At 38.9% G+C, this 18175-nt stretch overlaps 1 protein-coding gene across 1 annotated transcript in view; it reads left to right on the forward strand.

The window, feature by feature from the left end:
* Pde7a (phosphodiesterase 7A) overlaps positions 1–18175 on the forward strand; it is a 133060-nt gene that overhangs the window by 111182 nt on the left and 3703 nt on the right. The window contains exons 6-12 of the mRNA XM_008850261.1: positions 6695–6790; positions 7214–7314; positions 9906–10037; positions 10768–10859; positions 12847–12991; positions 13557–13653; positions 14164–14244. Coding sequence (XP_008848483.1) covers positions 6695–6790; positions 7214–7314; positions 9906–10037; positions 10768–10859; positions 12847–12991; positions 13557–13653; positions 14164–14244 — 744 coding nt within the window. The remainder of the gene's footprint in view (positions 1–6694; positions 6791–7213; positions 7315–9905; positions 10038–10767; positions 10860–12846; positions 12992–13556; positions 13654–14163; positions 14245–18175) is intronic.

The raw sequence follows: 18175 nt of genomic DNA on the forward strand, positions 1-18175 counted from the left end.
ATTCTCAACAAAATACTTGCAAACCGCATACAGACACACATCAAAAGGATCATCCACCATGATCAAGATGGCTTTATTCCAGAGATGCAGGGATGGTTCAATATATGTAATTCAATAAACGTCATAAATCACATAAATGGGCTTAATGACAAGAACCACATGGTCATCTCAATAGATGCAGAGAAGGCCTTTGACAAAATTCAACATGCTTTTATGTTTAAAGTCCTAGAGAGAATTGGACTGGAGGGAACATACCTCAACATAATTAAAGCCATATATAACAAACCCATAGCCAACATCATTCTAAATGGAGAAAAACTGGAAGCACTCCCATTGAAATCAGGAACCAGACAAGGCTGTCCACTATCTCCACTTCTCTTTAACATAATGACTGAAATTCTTGCAAGAGCAATAAGACAATAGCAAGAAATTAAAGGAGCAATAATTGGAAGAGACCAAATTATCCCTTTTTGCAGATGTTATGATATATCTAAGAGATGCCAAAATTCCAGCAGAAAACTCCTAGAAATTATTAACACATTCAGTAAAGTGGCAGATTACAAAATTAATGTACAAAAGTCTGTAGCGTTTCTATATACCAATAACAAGCAATCAGAGAAAGAACACATGGAAACACTCCCCTTCACAATAGTTGCCAAAAAAAATAATAAAATATCTGGGAATAAACCTGACCAAAGATATTAAAGAGCTCCACAATGAAAATTTTAAATCTTTAAAGAAAGAGATTAAGGAAGACATCAGAAGATGGAAGGACCTCCCATGCCCATGAATTGTAAGAATTATGAAAATGACCATCCTACCAAAAATCATTTATAGATTCAGTGCAATCCCAATCAAAATCCCCATGACATTTTTCACAGACTTGGAAAATACATCCTAAGATTCATGTGGAAGCACAAAAGACCTCGGATAACGAAAGCATCCATGAGCACTAAGAGCAATGCCGGGGGATTACTATACCAGATTTTAAGCTGTATTGCAGAGCTATAGTCATAAAAACAACATGGTACTAGCACAAAAATAGACCCAGAGATCAATGGAACAAAATTGAAGACCCAAATATGAGCAAATGCAATTTCAACCACCTGATATTTGACAAAGGGGCCAAAAATATTCACTGGAGGAAAGACAGCATGTTCAGCAAATGGTGCTGGCAAAACTGGACCTCCACGTGTAGAAGAATGAAACTAAACCACTATCTTTCACCCTCCACAAAAATCAATTCCAAATGGATCAAAGACCTCAATGTAAAGCCTGAGACTCTGAAACTGTTAGAAGAAACCATTGGGAAAAACCTACAAGATACAGGTGTAGGAAAGGATTTTGTAAAGTGGACAATTGTTTAGGAAACAAAGACAAGAATTAACAAATGGGACCTCATTAAAAAGCTTCTGTACATCAAAGGAGGCCACCAGGGAAGGGAACAGAAAACCCAAAGAATGGGAGAAAATGTTCACCAGCAACACATCAGACAGAGGTTTAATATCCAGAATATATAATAACCTCAACAGAGAATCAAGACAAGAAGTAACCCAATTAAAAGATGGGCTAAGGAGCAGAACAGAGTTCTCAAAAGAAGTGGTGAAGATGGGTATGAAACACCTTAAAAGATGTTCACCATCACTAATAATTAGGGAAATGCAAATTAAAACCACTTTTAAGATTTCATCTTACCCCAGACTGCCTAAGATCAAGAGAACAAATGATACCAAATGTTGAAGAGGATGTGGGGAAAGGGGAACACTCATCCACTGCTTGTGGGGCTGCAAACTGGTTCAGCCCCTATGGAAAGCAGTGTGGAGAACTCTTAAAAAACTACAAATGAACCTACCATTTGACCCAGTTATACTACTCCTTGGCATATACCCAGGAACTCATCCTATTGCAGAGACACTTGTACATCCATGTTTGTTGCTGCTCTTTTCACAATAGCTAAGAGATGGAAGCAACCTAAGTGTCCCTCAATTGACAGTGGATAATGAAAATGTGGTCCATTTATACTATGGAGTTTTACTCAGCAGTAAAGAAAGATGAAATCATGAAATTTGCAGCTAAATGGATGGAACTAGAAACTGTTATACTAAGTAACAGCCACAGAAAACAAATCAACGTGTGTTCTCCCTCATATGTGGTCCTAGACCCAAACCCTGATAAGTGAGTATGTATCCAGACATAACTACAGGAACCAGGATAATGGAAAGGAAACAAGGAGGTAAAGGAAAAGAAAGAACCTGAAAGAGAAGAACAGTAGGAAACAAGCCTTAATAAGGGAGGTATGGATAAAAATTGGGTTAGTTTAAGGGAGAGGCGAGGGAAGGGTATACAAGAGCCTAGGGGATAAAGGGAAAGAAGGAGCTCAAGGTAGGACCATAGGAGAACGTTATTATTAAGGGATAAAGGGGGGACATGTGGGCATCTTAAGTGGGAAAACCATGATGGAGGTGTGAGACAATGTGAGAGATAAATAATGCCTAGCTAGTTTTAAAAAACAGAGGGAACCATATTACTCCAACATCCTACTGACAAATTATACATAGCAGATCAAGAAATACATGTCTAGGCAAGGTTTATCTGAGAACAATTTGTCTTTGCCCAAGATTTATATCTATGACACACAGTAATTAAAAGTACCAAACTGGTGGAACTAACCTTCTTTGATGTTTAGCCAACATACTTTGAGGCCTGTACTAATTTGGTCAGAGGGACATAAAGGACAGTTTTTGCTCCTTGCCCTCCTAGGTCGACTAGTTCCAGGGGACTATGAGTATCTCTCAGAATGTCCTGTAATTTTGGTGGGTCACCTGTCCTCTTGATCGTGGAGGCCGAGGAGACCCCACCAGATGGACTTGAACCAGTGTCTAGTCTACAAAGAGGAAGGTCAACACAGAGGAATCATTTCCTCCAAGCTTCTAAGCAAAGCCAACCATGGTCAAGTAGGACCTTTGACTTATCTTCACATAGGTGGAACTGGTAAAAAAAGGAGCCAGGGGCTCCTCCCAAACCCATGTGACCCCTGAGGAACAGATCCTCAAATGACCTTAAGAATAAAAATAAATTGGTTTATCTGGGCCAACTTTATCGCCTTAAACACCCAAAAGGAAAGTGTAACCAACGTTTAAAGGTGCCAATATAATTTTTTATGAGTCCATATGTATAGCTAAAGCCTACATAACCAAGCAACAATGCCAGATAGGAGATACCTTCTTCTGAGTTGTTGGCCAGGGTAGCCAAAGGGATTCCCAGATAGCAACCCAGCATAAAACTGGGAAAATGAACAATAGACCCTAATCTTATCTAACGGAATATTGATTACTGATTGCTGCTAGATGAGGAACAGATGACCTTCCTAATAATCTAGGTAGGCTGACTAGATTCACCAGATGGACAAGTAGTGGGGAATGGCTGGTGGTGCCGACAACACAGCAGACAGCAGGGATATCAGAGTATAAGGGCTCTAGTTGGGGGAGGGAGGGTATGGGAAGGTGCCATCTGGGAAATGAGTGTATAGTTGAAGATGGTTTGGGATGTTCTGTGTGATACACACACACACACATACACACACATATATCAACAAATTTTTTTAATGTATTATATTTGAGGAGGAAGCATGGAAATTTACGTCATGCTGATTAGTAGAGGTGATAAACATTACCATTGAAATCTACCCAATGACTTTACAGACATACACAGGTGCCAAGGATCCAAGTGCAACCGATTATGACTAGTAATAATCAGATACATACAGATTAGAGATGCATGCGCCAACATCTCAGTGTTCATAGCAAAAACAATGAGTCTTTCTGCAAGGAACAATATATTCTAAAATGAAATGGAGATCTTTTTTAAAGGTTAAAAGCTCATTCAATTTTCTGTCTTACAGGGCTTATACTGAGTTCAGTATTGTATAGCTGTATTAATTTAACTGAACCTTGAAACTTACAGCCACTTGTGAAAGAAATGTAGTCTTGCCCTGGAGTGTGTTACTGAATATGTTAAAGCTGTAATGAAATGCTTCTAATCATGTATTCAAAATTTAAAAAAAATAATGATTAAAAAAATTTCCTAAGAATATTTGCATTTTCCATATGGAGATGATATGCCACATAGTCTTTTAAAAAGAGTCTCAGGACTGACAAGAGGGCTTCACTGTCAAGTCTAACATTAACGTGAGTTTAATCCCTGGACCCACATAGTAGAAGACAGGAAATTTGGAATCATGCATGCCCGCGCATGTATTTATGGGCTAGTGAGATGGTTCAGCAGGTAAAAGTACTTTCCACACAAGCCTGACAACCTGAATTCAACCCCCATAACCCATGTAAGGTGGAAGAGAAATGACTACACAGTGTTCTCCTTGGACTTTCACATACACCCTGTGGCATGCCCGCCCATACATACACATCATGTCACATGCACAGGCAAAGGAGGACACATGCATCTACACACAATAATAATGAATAATAATTTTTAACTTTAAGAAAATGCCTTTTCATGGCCTACCACATCCTTTTTAATGTGCTCATGCTCATTAGTCTACTTGATTTACTTTCTCTTTTGTTGTTTGTGATTCTGATATGAAACTTAGGCCTTTTTAAGTTTGCTTCTATTTATATTATTGGTGTTTGCCTTGGTTGTTTTCTTAATGGGTGTCTAAAACTTGTTGGTCTAGGTTTCATGTTCTCTCAGATTTTATTTTGGAGGGAATTGATGGCTTCAGATCAGCTACTCAGGAGCTCCCACAGAGGCCCAAGCCAGGCTCCAGTCAGGTGCACTCAGACTTCCTTCTAACATTTGGATCCCTACTAGCGGGTGCTCACAGCACAATTTGGGAAGTTCACTAAAGGGGGGCCTGATTTTAGCACTCCCAGGTGGTCTATTAAGGCCTCAGCCCTTACCTTACTGTAGAGAGGTCTACCCCTGGGGAAGTGGGAGGGGCCTCACGGAATTCCTATTAGGGTGTTGGTACAGTGTGATTTGGGGAAGCTCACCACCACACAGAGGCCAGATCAGGCACTCTAAGGCTGTCTGATTTACGTTCTCAGCTACAGGCTTCTGTTGACAGTGGTTTAAACAATTTTGGATCATGAACTTTGTTAATTAATGCTTTGGTATCTTAAATATTATTGCCATAAATTTTTAGTTTAAAATTAGTTATTTCTTTTATTTATTTTACCAAGAATCATAGAGTTGGACCTAGAAAAATGGTTCAAAGTTTAAGAGCACTGACTGCTCTTCCAAAGACCTGAGTTTGGTTCCCAGCACCCATGTTGTGGCTAACAAGTGTCTGTAACTCTAGTTCCAGAGGATCTGATGCCCTCTTCTCACCTCCATGGGCACTGCACACATGGTGCACATATATACATGCAGGAAAACCATTCATATTTATAAAAAATAAATCCCCCCAATTTTTCTAAAATCATGGACTTTTTCAGAAAATACTAGCATCACATATATGTTACTGTGGTGAGTGTCAGCAGTTGATGAGATCAAACTACTTTAAAAGTCAATTTAGCTATTAAAATAATATAGCATGTGTGTTGTATAGACAGTGTCCACAGAATCCTGAGAAATAATAGAAGATGTACAATCTGGAGAGTTGTATCATGGAAGAGAAAAGTAAGCTTAGTAAAAATGGTGACTCCTCTGTTGTTGGGGATCCAGTTGTCAGTGATAAGGGTGTGGATGGCAGGGATGAAGACAGCCCTGATGGCTGTGTGGGATGGAGAGTGTGAAACCGGAAGGGGTCCAAGAGGCTGTGACTCTCTTGTTTGAAAGATGGGGGATATAGAGCATGTGTGAATGTTGATGCTTATTGGAACATTACAGGAAAGAGAGATGGGCAGGCAGGTGGATTGAGCTTCATGAGGGCAAATGTATCAGATGGAGCAAGGAGATTTGGCCTTTAAAGAAAGAAGAACTAAAGGTTGTAGTTTTTCTGTGAAGCGTGCGGCTGTGGGAAATGAGGGAAATGATGGGAAGTAAGCATGTTAAAAGTTTAAGAATGGATAAGTCTTAGAAATACGCATTTTTTAAAGGAAAGAACCCTTTGACTAGCAAAGCAGTGACAGTGGCGGTGCTGGGCTTAGCTTCACAGTGGTAGGTTTTGCCTAGTTCTGTGCTGTGCCTGTCCCTCAGCAGCTTCAGATCATCTGCTCAAGTCTGGAAAAGGCAAGAGACTGAGCTCTGAGTTTTGATCCTGGGGTTTTTGAGGCATTAATGTTTCCCCTAGTCCTGTTCCAATGAGAGTAAATACAGCCTCCACCTAGCAAGGTTGCAGCCAAAGTTGTTTGCTGTGGGTCCACCCATTTCCGTGAATGCAGGGGAGTATTGGGAGAGGCACTTTGGAAAGTTGAATTGGCTTATTCTCTGAGGTCCAATTTCCTATTTCCTACTGAGTATTATTTTGGTGCGTTTTAAAAAAATTAATCTGGGAGACTTAAACATTTACCTTTCAGTTCTTTGTGGAAAACTAAAACTTTTTTCTTAGAATGGAACAAAATGTTAAATTTTAAAGTTCATTACTAGCAAAATAAGAAGATGCAAACTTTAGGTACACCAAAAGTAGGAATTAATACTGTATTTTCAAGTTTATATTCAAAATCCATATTTGAAAGCACAGTATAATCATGTTACCTTGTACTTCTTACTAATATAGTGTCTCCTTTCTTTTTAGGAAATAGTCTAGTAAACTTAACCTTTCATTTATTTAGTCTTCATGGGTTAATTGAGTACTTCCATTTAGATATGATGAAACTTCGTCGATTTTTAGGTAAGTGATTCTGACCCATTTAACAGTAACAAGATTTACACAAAAACTTGTTTAATTTTTTGTTAGACTACCAGTCAGTTATTACAAACTTCAAAATCAGTAGCTTAAAACACATATTTATACATCACATAGCAACATTTTTGTTAGTGGCACACTACATACATGCATGATGGTGGTCCCATCGTATATGATTATATCCCCTGTGACATTGTAACTATCTTGGTTTGTACAAGCTCTGTGATATTTGTATAGTGATGGTAAAATACCTGGTGACTGAATTGCAACGTGAATCTCCTGAATCTAAACAGTTGGGGCTGATAGCTACACGGAAAATATAACTGAATTACTCGGAATTACCACATTTTAGTATGTGTGTGTGTCACTTATGCATAGTAAAATTGGGTCTTCTTTTCTTTAATGCAGTTATGATTCAAGAAGATTACCACAGTCAGAATCCTTACCACAATGCAGTTCATGCTGCAGATGTTACTCAGGCCATGCACTGTTACTTAAAGGAACCTAAGGTAAGCAGTTGACATTGACTTTAGGTGAAAAGCAAAAGAAATTTTCTTTGGATGTGTTTTCTTAAGTTAGTGGCTTGACTCAAAATCGGAAGCTTCTTTCATAAGGTAAAATCAAGCTTGGCTGTAAATGCGGCAGCCAAAGAGAATGGAGTGGTTGCTATTGAAGCCTGAGCAAGGCCCAGGTTTCTCAAAACTTGGAGCTCTGTGTGAGGACTTGGGCATTTGCATCGAGTTCCTTGTGGGAGCTCTATTCAGTCGAGGTGCGGTTTTGTTTTCAGTATTTAAGACATGAGACTGTTGGATATATAGATGCAGAACCTGGGCCTATATGGCACTTTACAGAATTAATATCTATACCTAAGTAGACCTGATATTACACATGTTCTGGAGATATGCAAAACCACTAGAACACAGAGCCTTTAAACAGTGTTCTTGTCCTGAGCAGATCATATAAGAGCCTGACTTCATGTCAGGCTTGGTAGCTCACACCTGTAAGTCCCAGCACTTAAGAAGCTGAGGCATGAGGATTTCTAGGAGTTTGAGGCGAGACTGAGGCGCTTGCCTCCTTGCTTTTCTCACAGGTGTGCATTTATTGGTGTGTTGAGTATATGCCAGGTAACATTTTGGTTGCTAATGGCACAAGTGTCTGTGAGATAGAAATTTTGAGTTGTGGTTCATTATGCAGCCTAGGGTAGAAAACACAAGAATATTAACCTACCAGGACAGGAAATTGGCAGTCTTTAATAAAAGGACAAAGGCCTTTGTAATAACCATTGCAATGGGAAATCAGCATGCTGCCAACAAACAGCAAGATTTCATTGAACAAAGGAAACTTGCCCCTCAATACTTTTCTTTTTATTGAGAAAGATCCTGAAGGTAGCTTTTCAGATAGATACAAGTGAAACTTGACCTTCATATACATTAAAAGATTTGCAGTTTCTTATTCACAGGACTCTCATTGTCAGATATTACCAGGTGTAATAGAACCAGTTAGAAATAACATTTGCCTTTGTAAAAGTGTGATGTGGTGCTTCATGCCTGTAAGTACTTCGGAGGCTGAGGCAAGGGAATAGAAAGTTCTAAAGCTGCATGCATACATAAGTGCACACGTACACTCTAAAAAGTTGTGGTAAGGGCTGAGGAGAAAACTCAGTGGATAAAAGTGCTTGTCAGGCAAGCATGAGGACCTGAGTTTGAATCCCCAGAAGCCATGTAAAAGCTGGGCACAAAAACCAGTTTCTGTAATCCCAGTGCTCCTGCAGGATGGTGGGAGGCAAACACAGGACAATACCTAGGGGCTCTTGGAGCAGCCATCCTGGCATATATCGGGGTGAAGAAAACAACAGAGACCCTGTCTTAAATAAGGTGGAGGGGTGAGGACCAGCACCTCAGACCTCCACAGCATGCTCTGGGACACCCACATTCACACATATGAATGAGCATACACATACATACACACATTGTACACACACTAAAATAAATAAATTAATATCATTGAATTGCTTGTGTTTGTTATAATACAGAGTTCTTTCTGTAAACAGAAATGTTACATTTTTAATCACTTTTTTCTACTTTGAGTATGTGATTTGTTTCTATACATTTTATTATTACTATTTTTGGGGGGGTGTACACGTCACTGTATACAGGTAGAGGTCAGAGGATAGCTTTCAGGAGTTGGTTCTTTCCATGGGGGGTTTGGGGATTGAATTCAGGTCATCAGGCTTGTGCAACACGTGCTCTTACCCAGTGAGCCATTTCACCAACCCTCCCACAGAACTGTTAAAAATTTAGTTGCTTCTTTGTATGTTTCATTTTTTACCTGAGATTATGTAGTCATGTGTAGCTGTATTAGTAAATTTGCAATAAATGTAATTCTAGGTTACTGTTTATTCCAGGAAGGTACTTGTCTATTCCTCTACCACCTCCACTCTTCTAGTTACCATAAGAATGTAATCCTTTGTCATGTTGCCTAGTAAATGACATGGCCATCAGATTTATGCTCCCATGCCCATTCATGAGTTACATTTCCATTATGTTTAGACTCCCATGCTCATTCATTTGTGTGTCACAGAAGAGGTTCCTTTGTATCAATCTACATCTGATTATCTTGACTAGTAAATAGTGCTTAAACACTAGAAATACAGAGTAACCTTGTGTTTTAGAGTAAGTTATTGAGATCCAGTAGCCAGTTTACTAATAATCAACTTCAAAATTCCAGGTCTTCTCTTGAGTAATGGCTAGAGTAACAAAGGTAAATGAGTCTATATTTGTCCGTTTGGAGGCATTGCTTTTTTTAAAATAAATGATTTATGCTTTCACTGTCATTTTAGTTTCGTATGATAAAAATAAAGCAGTATCAGGATGACCTCTGTAAACCCCATCAACAGGGATAGTGTCATAGCATGTCCACCCCACTGTCCCCATGAGCCAGGACCTGGCCGGCTCTTAATGGCATTAATGAGCAGTCCATCTAAACAACTGACAGGAAGGGGAGGAGACAACACTCCCATTGGCTCCTGGTTGAAAACTATGCTGGTGGTTGTAGACTATCAGATATGTTTGTGATCAATTATTCTTTTGTCACACTTCAGCTTGCCAACTCTGTAACTCCTTGGGATATATTATTGAGCTTAATTGCAGCTGCCACTCATGATCTGGATCACCCAGGTGTTAATCAACCTTTCCTTATTAAAACCAACCATTACTTGGCAACTTTATACAAGGTTAGTATAATTTCATCATCGGAATTTAATATTTCTCAGTGTGGGCTTACAATCCCAGCAGTGAGGAGAGAGAGGGACAAAGAGAATCCCCCTGACTCACTGATGAGCCAGCCTACCCTAATCAGCGAGGCCCAGGCCAGTGAGAGACCCTGTCTCAAAAAACAAGGTTCTTGACTCCTGAGGAACAACCCCCAAGGTGGACCTCTGGCCACCCCGTGCATGCACATACACATGCACATGCACACCTCCACACACTATTGGACTCAGTCACTCACAAGGTAATTGTACACACATGCACACAAATAAATTAAAACTTAATAATTCAATAGTTTTCTATTCTAGACAGTTTGTTTTAAGGCACTGAAAGTAGTGGAAATAAATTCTCAATGAAAGTTAAAACTTTAACCAAGTTTTGGGCTGGAGAAATGGCTTAGTGGTTAAGAGTACTTTCTGTTCTAAGAGTACCCAGGTTGAGTTCCCAGCACCCTTTGGAGGCTGACTACCATCTGTAACTCCAGTTCCAGGGGATCTGATACTCTCTTCTGGCCTCCTCGGCTACTGCACGTACATGGTGTGCTTAACATAAATCCAAACAGAACAGTCATAAACATAAAAATATAAATAAATCTTTTAAAAATTTTTAACCAAGTTAGTATTGCTGATAAATGAATGATTTTTATGTTTAGAAAGTGGCATCCTACTAAATAACCAGTAAACATCCTTCTTGTAGAATACCTCAGTACTGGAAAATCACCACTGGAGATCAGCAGTGGGCTTGTTGAGAGAATCTGGTTTATTCTCACATTTGCCATTGGAAAGCAGGTAGGCTGGATTAAGACAAATGTATCATCTATGGAAATTAAGTTGGTATTTAAGGTAATTTATAAAGGTTCAAAAGTTATGTTATTGCATCCAAGTGTTACAGTTTTCAGTTTGTGTTAAATTGAATGTATGGTTATCTTTTTAAATTTTATATCAAAATTTTAAACCAATTGTGTAGTTGAGTCAATTGTATTTTTTGAATATTCATTTTATGAGACATTCCATGAATTTGAGTATATAAAATTCACTCCACATCCACATGTTCAGTCATTGTGTTACCACTTACTTATATAAACAGGTATTGCACATTTCCACTTCATACTTAGCAGATAGATGCTTCATATCTGTACCTGAAAGATAAATGGCATAGAAAGTAAACACTACATGAAATAATGAATAAAAAGAACAATAGAAATACCTTTAAAAATAATTTAATGTTGAGCATACCATTTTGGTGGCCTAATAAAAAACATTATTGTAAATAAGCCCAGTATGATGGTGAAGGAACATGTCTGACCCCTGCCACAGTGTGGTCCAGGACAAGCACCTGGCTGATGCTACACCAAGAAAAGATGCACTCTGAAAACCACATAAATGGATGTGGATGGTGGGTGCAGAAAAACGGCGGTGCGTGAAATGTGCACCAGTATTAAAAGTGTACACTCGTTCTTCTTTCTTTTTCCTTTTCACAACTTTTTCTTTATTAGAAACAGTGTTTTGAGTGACTGTAAGAAAAGAGCAGCGGTTTATTATTACTATTTTTAATCTTTATTCATGATTACCTTTGGGTTACAACAATGCTTTTGGTAAGTAAAATCACTCCTTACTGTAGTAGTACAAATATAAAAATTATACATCATATTAAGACATTTACATGTTTGCTTCATTCCCTTGTTTTGTATGTGATTAATTGTTGCATTCTTAGATTTAATGAAAATAAAATCTGAAACTACATATTAGCATTATTTTATGCTTTTCTTTACTTAGAAATTGTTTCAAATATTTCAGCACTATGTTTTAATCTAGTTTTAAATTTTGTTTATTATTTTGTGTGTGTTTGTGTGTGTGTGAGTGCAGGTGCACACATGCTACAGCACATGTATGGAGGTCAGAGGACTCTTGCAGGAGGCAGCTCTCCTTCCATTGTGGCTCCTGGGGATGACTCAGGTGGTCAGGCTTGCGAGGCAAGCACTTTCACCCACTCAGCCACCTCACTGATCCTATTTGAAGCTCCTTACTGATAATATATAAAGATAAATCTTTATATATTGATATATAATGATATATAAAGAAAATATAAAGATAAGCTTGCTATGGCCTATTAAAATACAGGGATTTTTTTTAAAGTGTATTTCTCTTATCTGATGTAAGACACTTTTTAAAAGGGTGTCCTGTATTTGCTAGTTATATATAGCATGTTACATTTTCCCCTCCAGAAAATTTGGATATTCTTATACAGATGATTGACTCTTGAGTTTAACCCTAAAAATGTAGTGGCATCTCAACTGTTTACTGGAATTCTGACAGGATTTCATCAGCTGTTTTTCTCAAAATGTCTCAGTGACATTGACTGGGCTACTATTTTCTAATCTGCATTCAGATCTCAGGCACCAAGAAAGAATCCAAAGTTGTTTACCGTCCACACAGGAATTTTCTAGCAATTAAGAACATTTCAAAGAATTTTCTCAACATACTAATGTTGCACTGATTTTTTTTTCCCCCACTCTAAGGAAATAATTCCACTTTGACTGATAAAAGCACTCCTTTGGAATCTTTGCACATTGGTATTTTCTACAAACTCTTCATTTTACTTTCTATTATTTTAATAATTTTAAGTGCATTCCTTAAAATACTTCTTTCAAAAATAAATTTTAAGATGATTGGCAGTTAGAATATCTTAGGATAGCTTAGAATAGCTTTCTGATATTAAGCTTAAGGAATATAAATCGGAAGTCTTACATTCTTCTTTATATTTCTCTAATTCCAGGCAACAAATGGAGACGCAGATAGGTGCTTTGATACTAGCCACAGACATCAGTCGCCAGAATGAGTACCTGTCATTGTTTAGGTCCCATTTGGATAGAGGTGACCTACGCCTAGAGGATGGCAGACATAGGCATTTGGTTCTACAGGTAAAATCAAGCTTGGAAAGATCCTGTTTCCAGGGTAGATCCTGTTACTGGTAGAGTAAAAATGAACTACCAAACTACAGTAGCATATTTCTTCAGGGTGAGTAAATCAGAGGGATTTAGCACACTCACTTCCAGAAGGGGCGCTGGCGCGTCTGCTGCTCTGGGAGGTGCCCTGCCTTCAGTACTTAAGATTTCTGATGAAAAGATGCCAACAAGTGACATTTTATTCTGATGAATCTCACATCTGAAAAATGGGCCAGAAGTGGATTGTTTCCTTTTGTTATGACAGTCTGTTCAAGGTGATTCCTTGGGATTGTCAGTGTAATTACAGTTTAGACCATTGTATCAGCAATTCTGCACAAATAACTGGTAAATCCAGTAGCAGCATAAAATTAATATAATAGTGGGTTTCCTTTCACAGTATTTCTTCTCTGTTGTTTTTTATTTTCATCTGAACCCCCTGCATTTCCTTCAGTGTTCTTTTCCTTGTTATTGGAGGAGATTTAAATTTGGTACAATTGAGGTCTTTTCTTTCTTAATGCACCTTTAATGTTTTGTTTGCTAGATGGCTTTGAAATGTGCTGATATTTGTAACCCATGTCGGACCTGGGAATTAAGTAAGCAGTGGAGTGAAAAAGTAACAGAGGAATTCTTCCACCAAGGCAAGTCACAATACCATGTGAATAAAGTCAGAATCCAGCCATGTCTGAGAGCCTCATGCTAGATGCGTTATGTTTTTAGAAACTGTTTATACTCCATGTATGTATAACCAGTAACACTGAGCATCTGTTAAAGATGTGTAATCCTATTTGTATGTATTCATGGATCTACAGAGAGTAGACTAGAAATTATATTGTAGAGAAAGAGTTCTCTAAACTGATTCCATCCCTTGGCCTGTGTGGAGAAAAAAAAAAACCACACAGCACATGAGATGTTTAAAAATACTGACAGAATTAATCTTTGGAGTAACACCTAGTAAAAATTTTTACATGGTTCATTTAAAGAAGGATATCAATTTGGCAAGTCTTATTGTATGTGACTAACTTAAAATTTAATCCTATCATGAGGATTATGTGTTCTTCCAAGGAATTTACAGATACAATGAAGGTGTTAATTATAGATTTAGCCAGAAAATGTGTTCCATCTTAACAGTTCTCTTTTTTAATTTATAGGAGATATTGAAAAAAAGTACCATTTGGGTGTGAGTCCACTTTGTGATCGTCAAACTGAGTCTATTGCCAACATCCAGATTGGTAACTATATATATATATACATACATATACACATATATATATTTAGATATAGCTGGTTAAAAAAAAATTCCACTCATGGGGTTAAAGAGATGGCTCAGCAGTTAAGAGCACTTGCTGTTCTTCCAGAGGACCCAGGTTCAGTTCCCAACTAACTATTCATAACTCCAGTTCCAGAGGCTCTGATGCCCTCTCTGGCCTCTGCAAACACTGCACACACATGGTGTACTTAGATACATGCAGGCAAAATGCTTACACACAGAAACAACAAATATTTTTTTTAATTCCACTCATTTTAGTTTTGTTAAGGAGGAACATATTTACAATATAAAGTATTAAAAGATAATACTAGTTTATATGGTTTATTTAATTGTTTATAAAGTAATTTAAGAAATTTTACCTATTTCCCCTTGTTAGGACTCTTTCATTCTCTACCCTGCCAGCCCCTTCTGTTTGCCTCATGGACTCTTTCCCTGAAGACCCTGCTCAGAAGCCACCTTCCATTCTTTCCACACAGAGTTGGTCCCCCTCTACTGGGCTTCCAAAGTGCCCACATGTATCACTCATGCATAGCCTTTGGCTGTGCTTTGCCACAGCCTAGCACAGTACTAGAAGGAGGAAGTACCTGAGAACAGCCAAGGGGCCTGACCATGTTAGATTGGTACTGCCTCTTCTGGAAGAGCAAGCGTAGGAAGGATTGCCTAGGATTAAATGTAATGGGGTTTGAAAGAAAAGATGGTGTGACTCGCGTTGAGGGGGGAATGTATTTTTGGTAGCTGGGGTTGAGAAAGGCCTTTGAGTTCTAGGTTGAATAGTGAAATTTGTTCATAAACTTCAGAAAGGTAAAGTTTCTAGAAATTTGGGGCTAGGACAATCCTGTGGCATAATGCAATGAAAGTACCCCACAGCGGCATCTGACATATGATTCTTACATTGTGATTGCAAAGCACCCTCATCTGGAGACAAGCAGGAACTGATCTGACTACAGAGAGATGGGTAGAGATGTAGAACCAGTGGCACAGCTCTGCAGGAGGGTATGAGGACACTGAGCCTGTGGGAGCCTGTCTTGGCTCTGCAGCTAAGGCTAATTGATGTTTTTCTCTTGGGGGAGCTAATGAGACTGTTAAGAATAGACCTGCTTTGTCATGATTCTCAAGTAGAATAATACTCAACTTGGAAAGAACAGGTGAAATATAGGCAAAAGAGAAATGGAGGTGGGTGAATGGGTAATAGACTGTAGCTCCTTTAAATGTCTGTTTGCCTGAGGTAATTACTCTCTAAAGAGAACTTTCAAATGAAGTCTTTAAAGTGGCAGTTTGGGCTGCAAGTGACCCGTGGTTAAGAGCACTTGCTGCTCTTCGAGTGTTTCCCAGAACCCACATCTTCATAACTGCCCTTAACTCTAGCTCCAGGCAGACATTCACATGGACACACACCTACACGTTCACATAAGTAAAAATAAATCATTTTTTAAGTTGTGATTTTTCCTGGAGATGGTGGTACATGTTTGTAATTTCAGCATTTGGGATGTGGAGGCAGGAGTGGTAAGAAGTTCAAGGTTGTCCTTAGCCACATAGCTAATTTGAGGCCAGTCTGGGGTACATGAGACCCTGTCTCAAAAAGATTAAACAAGGGCTAGCAATCTGGCTCAGTGGGTAAAGGCACTTAACACCAAGCCTGAAGACCTGAGTTTGATCCCTGGGACCCACATGGCAGGAGAGAATCATCTCTAAGTTGTCCTGACTTACACACTTGTACTATGACATATGCACCTTCCCCTTGCACACACAAAATACATATTTAAAAAGTTTTTTAAAAGTTGCAATTTTAAAAGGGGACCAAAGCTAGATTTATTAAACTGTTGATCTCAAAGTAGATGCTTTGTTAATGTTGGACAGTTCTAGAACAGAGGAACAAGGATTCAATAAATGCTGATGGTAGTTGACATCTACTGGTGCCTCACAAGCACAGGAGATGAGTACTGCTTCCTCTACAGCTTTCCCCATACAGATTGCTTAAATGCCAGGTAAAGTGTAGCTGTTGGGCTCTTGCTGCCATCATCCCAGGCTCTTCACTGTGACAAAGCAGTGGTTTCTCAGAGGGAGCATCAGATCAGGTGTACAAGCCAGGCTTATTTAGCACCGTTTCATTCTGGGTAGGAATACTAGTTTCATGAAGCAGGTACTGGATAAGCATTAATGTCTGGCAAGGCATCCTTTAATATCTGGCAGATGTAGGTGTGGGGGGCTAGTACAGCTCAGTCTAGTTACAGATTGAGCAGCTGTGCTTACATCCTTAGTCCTAGGCTCTGCTTCAGAGACACACTATACCATACAGCTGTCTCCAGGGCCTGGCCTCTGCATTTACCTAAAAGCTAAGTGAAGCCAGGTGTGGGCTATAATTGTAGCAGTTCAAGGTAGAGGCTGGAGGAGTATCTTTAGTCAAGACAAGTCTGGGCTACAGAGTGAGACTTTGTCTCAAAAACCAAAAAATAGGGACTGGTGAGTTGGCTCAGCAGTTGACAGCACTGGCTGCTCCTGCAGAGGACCCAAGTTCTATTCCCAGCACTCACATGGTGGCTAACAACTGTCCATAAGTCCAGTTCCAGGGGAATCTGACCCCCTCTTTTGACCTCTGCGGGCATTGCATGACATGGGTGCACTTACCTACATGCAGGCAATACACGCATACACATAAAAAATAAGTAAGTAAATAAAACACACACAAAAAATCTAAATGAAATTGTGGATTAAGGAGAGTCAGAAGTGGTAGCAGCTTGTTGGCCAATAACTAATTTGTTGAATCATTAAAAGCAGGATCATTAAAAATCTCAACTAATTAGAAAAATGAGAAAAATCAAGTAAGATGACCCTTTCTCCATTTAGGCCCAATTTTTTTTAAATAATTTATTGAGAAATTCATACATGCACATAAGGTGTTTTGATCAAATCCATGCCCACTCCCTCCTATCCAACTCCTCCCATATCTCCACATCACTTTTTTCTGATAACTTCATGTACTCTTTCTTCTTTTTTTTTTTTAAATGGGGCTTTTGGATGCTCTAACATTCCCCCTTCTGAAGAGGTAACCCTAAAATCTTTTAAGGATTAGATAAACGCTCCCAAATATTTTCGACAGTTTTGGCTTTTGGAATGGAGTAGTTTGCAAAGAATCCCAAGGACATTGTGAGTTTTAGCCAAGAAACTGGCTTCTTTTCTTTGGGGTGTTTTCACCCTAACTGCCTAGCGAATTCCTACCTCCTATTCTTATCACACCATCCTCTGAAGAGGCTACCCAAATTGCCAATAGGGAATCAGGCACAGACAACCCTGGCTTCTTCCATGCTGAACAGGGACGCGGGGTGAGGCAGTTGGAGTACCCCTTCAGTGGGTCTATCTAAAAGACTCCCAAATTGCATAACTCTTGTCTCTAAGGGGAAAAGAAAGTTCTTGAATCATGAATAGGAGATTTGAAGGAGAAGTAAAGGCAAGAGTAGTTAGCATTACAAGTTTGAGACAGGGAACTAGAAAAAAATCAGAACAGGGCAGTTTTCAAATGTTCCTATGAGAGTCCATTGGAGTTTCTTGACAAGGGCTTCCAAAAGCATCCCTCTATTGGGTTCCTCCTCATTTTTCTTTTGTCTTCCAAGGCTGAACTCCAGAGTGATGGATTCAAGATTTGCTTTCAGGTATTTTGATAGCTGTTGGAGTGGGTTAGAATCAGTGTCAGTGCCCTCTCAAAGGCTTCTAGATAGGGGAGAAAACAATTTATCCATCATTTTAGAACAATAGCTGGTTGTCTCCCTTAGCGACAGGTGGGCGCTACAGTAATGGAGACAAAGATTTGAAGTCTTACATCTGAACAGCACTTTCTGATTAAGAACAAAATCATCAATGAAAAATAATTGTCTAAATAACTTTTTATATGGACTCAA

The sequence above is a fragment of the Nannospalax galili genome, unplaced genomic scaffold (assembly GCF_000622305.1).
Source record: "Nannospalax galili isolate Female #2095 unplaced genomic scaffold, S.galili_v1.0 scaffold1005, whole genome shotgun sequence".
NCBI lineage: Eukaryota > Metazoa > Chordata > Mammalia > Rodentia > Spalacidae > Nannospalax > Nannospalax galili.